Below are 7961 nucleotides of genomic sequence, written 5' to 3' on the forward strand. Positions count from 1 at the left end.
CGTGCCGGCCGCTCTCGCGTTTGGCGATGGTTCGTCGTTTTGTTTGTGTTGGGCGCTAGAGGAATTTTTTGTTTACCTGCCGGAGTGGACTGTGGATGCAGTGTTTTTCGTGTGTGTGAAAATGTGATGGACGTCTATGGTGAATTTCCGTGAAACGTGTGCGGCGCCGCTGCGCGAAATGATTGGGATTATCCAGCGGAGATGTTGCGCGTTGCGACCGCCTGTCGTCCTGCTGCTGCTGTCGGCGTTCACCGTGGCGCCGAGTCTGGCCGCTGTACAAGGTAAGGCGCCTCCAAAGACACGACCGCTGCCTAGAAGTGAGCCTTGCCAACGTTCGCCGACGCCTCGCTGGCCGCGAAACCGTCGAAATGCGTCGCGGCGGCGAGTGCCGGGTGTTGTTTTGGTTGGGGCCCGGTTGTCAATTTTGGGGTTATGTTTACCCTCGTTCCCCCAGACGTTGCGGTTTTCTCATTCAAGTCTTTCTCGGAATTGGGGGATAAGTGTCAACTCATCTATGTTGAAAACAACTTGTTCAACAGTTTATTCTTTCCCCTATTTTTAGCTTTTTAAAACTGTAGTGTTGTCTAAAATACCAATTAATATAAATACATGCTTGTTCCAGACATCAATCACTTAAATATTCTGTAGACTGTTTTTAAACCTAGCACTAGCATATAATCTTATCTATATCTTATTTCTAAAATTTGCGTTCTGTTCTCGATTTTAATTTTGTGTACAATCGTTACTTTTATATAGTAGCTGGTGATTTTGTAGATTTTGTGAAGTCCAGCCATAATTACTTGTCTTCCTTATTAGGGAGACAAATATCGAAACACCCTTCTGAGCAAATTTGTACTTCATTTCATTGTAAATTTTTGTAATGATGGAAATATTTTGAAACTAATTTTCTTGTGCCATATAGAATGAGTTAATTTTAGTCCGTGTCTCTGGTATGTATGCCATCTTCAATTATAAGGCTACTTGGTTAATGAATGAGACCATTCAATTATTACTTTCTACTGCATGCTATATTTGTTTTACTGTTGAGGTACATTTTGCCACTACTCTGTGTGGGGCTCATTTAGGGTCCCCCTGCACTCGGTCTCGGTGGCCACAGCATCCCCTGGACCCCCACCTCTCCCATTTCGCCGAAGTCGCTCAGCCAGTAGTTGTGCGGCAGTGAGATCTGCGATTGCTCGAGCCCGGGGCCGGACGCTCAAACTTGGTTCTATTTATTAATGCATAAACGTCGCGGCGTTTTGGGGGATTGCCAAAGTTTTGGGGGCCGGTAACGCCACGCCAGCGCCGGTCGGGGGTGTCGACCGTTGGGGTGCGGTCCTCTAGCCGGTGAGATGCTGGGCGCCTCCCCTCCCACACCCTCCCACACCCCGAACCCCGCACCCCGCGCCGCGCGCCCCGCCCTCCAACACCTTGCGCCCTCCGAAGCGCCACCCCGCTCCAAAATTACTGTCAAATTCCAAGTTGCTGCCGCATCAGCATCAAGCGTCGGCCCACTACCACCAGCAGCGGCCACCCCTCTCCTTGTTGCCAACGAGACTCTGACGGACTGCCCAGCATGCTCGAGGAGCTTTGCCTGTTTATATACATGACAATCAGATGATAAAATTTTATTCGTTCGACCTTTTTATCCCAGCCCTCCTCCCCCCCCCCCTTTCTGCTCCGCTCGGCTTGGCGAAGCTCGTAATTCAAAATCGGCGCGGCACTGCCGCTCGCTGCCGCTGCACACGGCCTGCCGCACTCGGCGGTCCATTTTGCCGCCCTTTGGCCTTTCGCTCACTTTGTTTCCTCTCGAGTTGGCATGCATGGCCCCGGCCCGAGGTGCGGAGCGGAGAAGAGAGCGTGCGGCCCTATAGCGGGGATCAATATTTCAGTGCGAATATTGTTCGGTTTGACGTTTGAATTTATGCCGGCTGTGAGGGGGCGGCGGCGGCGAGGGCTGGGGGCGGTGGCGGCCCGGGGGGCGGGGCGCGCCGCGTCGCCCGCACCCCCGCCCGCCCCCAACCCGTAAAATAAAATGAAGACGTTTCCGGCTGACTCTCCACGGCGTATGCCGATATATATGTGTGCCAAGGTGGTCTCCACGGCGCACGTGTTTCCCGCCAGGCAGCCCCTTCCTTACCCCGATCGGCTGGGGAGGGAGGAGGAGACTTTGGCGGGGCTCGCGACGATGCCGTCCAGGGAGTTGTCCATGATGGAGGGAGCCTCCCCACCTGGAGCAACTGGAGCAGCCTACGTGTGTGTATGTATGTGTGTGTGTGTGATGCGGGATTGTTAACATTCTCCGGGCAGCGAAGTCCTGGAAGCAGTGTCGGCGCGCCTAATCTGCGCCGCCCCCGGCTGGCCGCGTCCTCCGCACGGAATTTGTATCGCGCGCACGGCCAGGGGACACGGCACGGCCAGGACACGGCAGGCGGCCCGAGCGCTGCGCGTCGCATGCGGCGGTTGCGCCTCCGTTTTTGGTCCTGCGTCGCGTCGACGCCCGCCGCCGCCCGCCGTCCTCCTTTTGTTGCATACGATTTAATCTGGGCCTGGCTGCTCCGCTCGGCGAGGTGCTCGTTTGCGACCCGGGCCGTTGTTGGCAGCGGCGGCGGCGGCACCTGAGCGTGCGTCCCGTGTAACGAGCAGGGCGAGGAGGAGAAATAAGAATGTGACGTTTATTTCGTGCTTGAAGGGCTTGTGCAGGCGCGAGCAGCCCGCCGCCGCGGGGGGAGATTCCTCTCAGGACTAAAAGTATTTATGCGACGTGTGACGGAGAAATCTTATAATATGCTGACCCGCGCCTCATTCGGTTTTTCCGACGATTGTTGTAAACTTATTTGATACGTTTATGTTATCTTGGTTATGTCAGGGTTTTTTGGCGGCGAGGAGGACGACACGGTCAGTGCGGCGTCTCGGGGCTGAAGTTTCGTGGCCGGCCGAGGTGCCGAGTACGGTGACATCCAATCCGCGAGGACGGGCGGGGGTGGCCAGGGGCGGGCCGGGTGGGGCGGCGGGGCGAGGCGCGGCGCGGACCAGAGAGGCTCTCGGCTGGCTGGAGTGGAACGAGATGGGGGAAAAAACATCGCCGAGAGTATTCGTCGTAAAGAAGGAGAAGAGTGAGAGAAGGGAGTAGGGAAAGGGCAGGGGTGACTAGGGCTCGTCAGAGTGGCGCCCGCGGGGCCGGCGGGACCTCAAGCGAGGCGGGGCGGGGCGGCCGATGTGCGCGTGGGCGGCGCGGCGCCCGGCGCTTGCTTTGGCTCGATGCAACAGTGCGCCTTATTTCTTTGATTTACAGCGCCGTGCGGAACGATGCCTCGTTAGCAGAAGAGCAGCGCGCGCGCGATCGAGTGTTTGTGAAAGAAAACAAAATGCTCGACACACAAAAAGACAGAAAGCAAAGAACAACAACCAAATCATGACGGGAATTTTATATTAGCCATCCTTATTGAAAACGGCAAAGTAAAAGAGTTTCGTCGAAAAAAATAAAACAAAAAGGGTAAAAGACGGATTTTCTACGCTTTATGCTGCTTATATAGCTTGCCTGCTGGTCGGGTTTAATTTGGTCGATCTTTTACCCTGTGCTTTTTGCCCCTCCCCCCCTCCCTTTTCCTCCTGCCCCGCCCCTTTCACCGACAAGTCTCAGAGTGAGTGGGGCTCTTTGTGGAGTAATGTCGCCTGGGCCCCCCTGAATTAATCAGCTGTTATGATCGCCGTCCCATCACGGCCCCTGCGGGTGGGGTCGCGGGGGGAGGAAAAGGAAGGGAGGGGAGGGGGGGAGGAGAGAGGCTTGTCGTGTTAATGCTCTGCTCAGGGGGCTGTAAGGCGCCGCGGCGCTAGCCGGGGCAGCCAGTCAGGCAGCACAGGACCTCGCGAGGGCAGGGGGGAGGGAGGGGGGATGATCTTTTGACGCGTGGGCCTAAAGCTAGTCTAGTGTGGTGAAAGGGGTGGTGCGCGCTAATTCTTGGGGGTGGACATACACAACACACTGCCTACGCGACTTTACTCTTTTGTTTTCTCTCTTCATAAAGCCCCCTAATCACCTTTTTTTTTCTCTTTTTGGTGTGTGTGTCCACCTCATTCCACGTGCCTGACCCGCAAGGGGGGCGTCGTGTGTATACTGCGGTTCAATATTTGCGGAGCGCCCGGAGGTGGAGGTGGAGGGTGTCCCCTGGGGCTCGCCGGGGTCCCGACGGGAGTCCCCCGCAGCTACGGCGGAGTGCCCCGTAATGGGCGTTGGTCGCCGGCGCGCTTCTTGGGCCGCGGCTATAGTGCTGCCGAAGGCCGTGAAGCCGCGCCCTCTCCTCCCCTCACCCGCTGCGCTGTGCCACGCCCCAGCTCCAAACTTTGCCAGTATGCCTGGCGGCTGCCGCCACCGCCGCCGCCGCGGCGTTGGATCGGAGGGGGTGATTGTGCTGGCCCGGGGGTGGCTGTGCCGGGCTGGGGGTGGCCGGGGGCGGGCGCGGCCCGGTGGTTGGTACACGCGGAGGGTGCGAGCCCTCTGCTCTGCTGCTGCGGGAAGAAATGCGCACTCGCCAAAAAGAAAAAAAAAATCTGAAGAAAGAAACGAGGAAAAAAATATTTATTTACATTTCTTTTAAAATTTACGTTTCTCTACTCTTTAGAAAGGGAACAAGAAAGATATGAAAATAAAAGGGAGGCCATGAATCTACTAAAGGCGTTACAAATCGCGTGCAGTGCGCCCGAGCGTCTGCTGCTCCTTATTGGAGGGCACTTCCCTCTATATTTTCTCGGGTAATGAACAGGTTAAAACACTTGTTGCAAAGTTTTTGCCGGACAAAGTGCGCCTTTTCGCCGGATTCATGGCAACACGTAATTCCTCCCTCGCGCCCCTCGTAAATCGCCGCTCTGACGCGGTAATGTCCGCTCTTCCCCTTCCATTCATTTTTTTTTTTTTGTAATTTTATTTTTTATCTTTTCCATGGTGCCTCTCGTAGCAGAACCTCGTTTCTATTATTAAAATTACTACTCACTAAAATTACTGCGATAATTTTGTTTTCATTATTTTACGTTTTTCTGCAAATATTTTTTTTTACCCTTTGCAAAAGCGTTGGCGGCGTGTCGTCCTGCAGGGGGCACGGACCACCGCCGCCACACCGCCACCCCCTCCCGCGCGCCCCCCCACATCTCCGCCCCCGCCCCATCTCTCGGCATTGGGATGCTGTGAACCGTTTTGTTTGTCGCGAATCCATCCCGCCACGCTCTCATCTGTCTGCGTCCCTTCTCTCCCCCGTGGCCAAAGTGGGTCCATGTTGACTGCGGGCGGGGCAGGGCGGGCGGGGCGGGCAGGGCGTGCCGCGGCTGTGTGCCGATAGACGGTTGTCGGGCGAGCGGGCGGGGTAGATGAGTAGATTGATGGCTGAGGTGGGAGCTGAGCGAAGCGGGAGCAGAAGGGTGGGCTCCCCTCTCTCAGCCCTCCTCAGCTATGTTTCAACATCCGGCTGCTGCCGCTGCTGCTGCTGCTGCAGCAGATGCGCTCGTGTGTGACCAATTAACTACCGGTGCGAGTGCGCATCGCGTCGCCAGGCATTAGCCGCCATTACGCCTCTCTACTCTGCCAGAATTAGTGCGACCACCTCTCTGCTTCGAGTCGTTTACCACCGTGTCCCCGCTTAATTGGGTTGCATTTATTTTTAATCCAACCGTTTCTTCTCATGACATCACAAAAGCAAAAGGGCAATAGCATAAATGTTTTGACGGAGTTTTGATGATGACGATATACCGTCAGTCAAATGATTTTGTTTAACACCCTGTGTCGTCTTTTATACCTGTTTTTTAGTTTTGATATAAAATGTAAATGCCCGATAATGTATCGACATGCAGGCCGAGGCGACGGCCCGAAGTGCAGCGCTCAGCCGAGGCGTGTTGCGATACGATCGCCTGCTTCCATATTAATGTCGCTCACCTTATAAACAAACAAACCGTAAACCCGATGCGTTCCGTGTTTTTTTATTTTTTGGCCTCGCTTCTCTCTCTTTTTTTACCCCCTCTGCCTTCTAACAGCATCTGTGGTGCTCTGCTCTCCTTTTTCTCTACGAAAAAAAAAAAACAGAACTGGAGGAATGTTTTGTGTTTTCCCTTTTACCTAAGCATGCAGGCCAGAGTGCACCCGTAGGCAACGGCAGCAGTGGCCTGGCGTGCCCTGTGGGGTGGGGCGCTTCGATCACACTCGTGGCGGGGCATAGGGCATGGCGGGGCGTGGCGGGGCGTGGCCGGGCGCAGCAGATATAACCTGCTGAGAAAAGGCGATTATAAACTGAAGGGCAGAGAGGGAGGGTGAGGGTGCGCGCGCGGCCTACTGCTCCCGGTGTGTATACCCTCTCCTCCCCTTCCCTCCCTTTGCTCTCCCTCCGCGTAGAAGTCGGTTCAGGAGGAGCCCTCCTAGACCATACACTACAAACGGCTCGGGGGCAACTGCTAGCAGCGTGAGTCATACCCTGCGGATATCGGCTGCGTATATCGACTCCAGGGGGAACTCTTTTATTTTATGTACATTACAGAATTTCTCTCCTCGAAGCACCCGTCCCCCTCCCGCCTGGCGGGACCCGAACTCATCGACGAGAAGCGGGGCCCTTCATTTCCGAAAGGACCCCATTTCTACCTTTTCTGGACGACGACGACCACGACGACGACGCGAAAAAGAAAAGGACTTTTCTCTTCGTTTGTGTCGACTCGACCGAGGGAATGGGGACGCGGACGTAATTTCCACCTGATTGTTTCTGGCGCGATGGATCGGCATTATTCAGTAGCCGAGCTGGCGGGCTCGGGGGGGCTGTCCTGTCCACCACCCCGCCCCCCCAACCGGCGACCGGGGTCAGTGACCCAGCCGATCGCTGGCATGGGCATTTGGACATTTCCATCCAAATCATTTATTGGACCCCAAACATGTTCGTTCGGAGGAAACTTTTCCTTTTCAATTCCGCTAATGTGGGTGGACGAGATTTCTGGGGGGTCGGCGGCAGGCCTTTCGATTGAGGGGAGAGGAGGACGGTGCCATGTCGACATGTCGGGCTGCCCAGCCTCATGCATAGATGTCCTGGTCGTCTCGCCGCCATGCGCTCTTTTCCCCCTTTTTGCACCCCCAGTCGCCGCCGCGAAAAAAAACACAACTTGGAACCGGACCAGAAAGCGTACGCACCTACTGTGCCCCGCCACGCCTCGCCTCCGCCCCCACGGAGTGCGCCACGCTACGCCACGCTACGCCACGCTACGCCACGACACACCACGCCGTCGTGATGACTTTGGCCGTTGCACTCGGCGAGTCACTCGACCCCCGCCGTGCCCGCCTGAAAGCACAACGACAACTCTTTGCTTATTATACGTTACTTTCGATCAAAACATTTCAACAACCAGAAATTAGTGTCGACTTTTCTGTCTGTATTTTTTGTATTTATCTTTATTTCATTTTTTTTTTTGCTATTCTGGTGGGCGTAACTGGCATAGTCGCGATGTCCCGCACTGGAGACACAGTTTCCCCAGCTCCCGTACAGAAAAAAGGAGATCTAGAATGTCTCCAGCCGAGACATCGTAGAGACAGATTGAAGACGACATGCAGACTTCTACGAGACATTCTGCAGATAAAATTGGAGTCACCCGAGAGCCTTGTAGGAGACAACGTAGAGATATTCTCGAGTCATCAACGGTGTCTCGTAGGTGTATCCATAAAGTCTCGAAAAGGAGTCTGCCTCGAGGCAATGCCGAGACATGTCTCTGGAGACACCGTAGAGACATTCTGGAGTCATGTCCGGAGACATGTTGACGTCAGACGCGAGACCTGTGGGAGGCACCGTGGAGACATTCTAGAGACAGCGCGCAGCAGAAATCAGCGAAAACGGAACGGGCGGGCGCGCCGCAGCGCGCCGCCAGTCCGACTCGAACCGAGAACTTCTCGCTTCGGAGTCGGGTGCTGTATCCACTAGGCCACAGTGAACACAGGAGGGGAG

The 7961-nt window shown here is 55.4% G+C and overlaps 1 protein-coding gene across 4 annotated transcripts in view; it reads left to right on the plus strand.

Annotated features, from left to right (window-relative positions):
• Window positions 1–6: 6 nt before the first annotated feature.
• The window catches only part of LOC113212988 (neogenin), a 140805-nt gene continuing 132850 nt past the window's right edge, over window positions 7–7961 (plus strand). For all 4 annotated transcript variants that reach the window (XM_026431881.2, XM_026431882.2, XM_026431883.2 and 1 more), the window contains exon 1: window positions 7–281. In XM_026431881.2, the coding sequence (XP_026287666.1) occupies window positions 137–281 (145 nt within the window). In that variant the 5' untranslated portion in view covers window positions 7–136. The remainder of the gene's footprint in view (window positions 282–7961) is intronic.

Source organism: Frankliniella occidentalis, unplaced genomic scaffold (assembly GCF_000697945.3).
Source record: "Frankliniella occidentalis isolate FOCC.00 unplaced genomic scaffold, Focc_3.1 Scaffold39, whole genome shotgun sequence".
NCBI classification, from domain to species: Eukaryota; Metazoa; Arthropoda; class Insecta; order Thysanoptera; family Thripidae; genus Frankliniella; species Frankliniella occidentalis.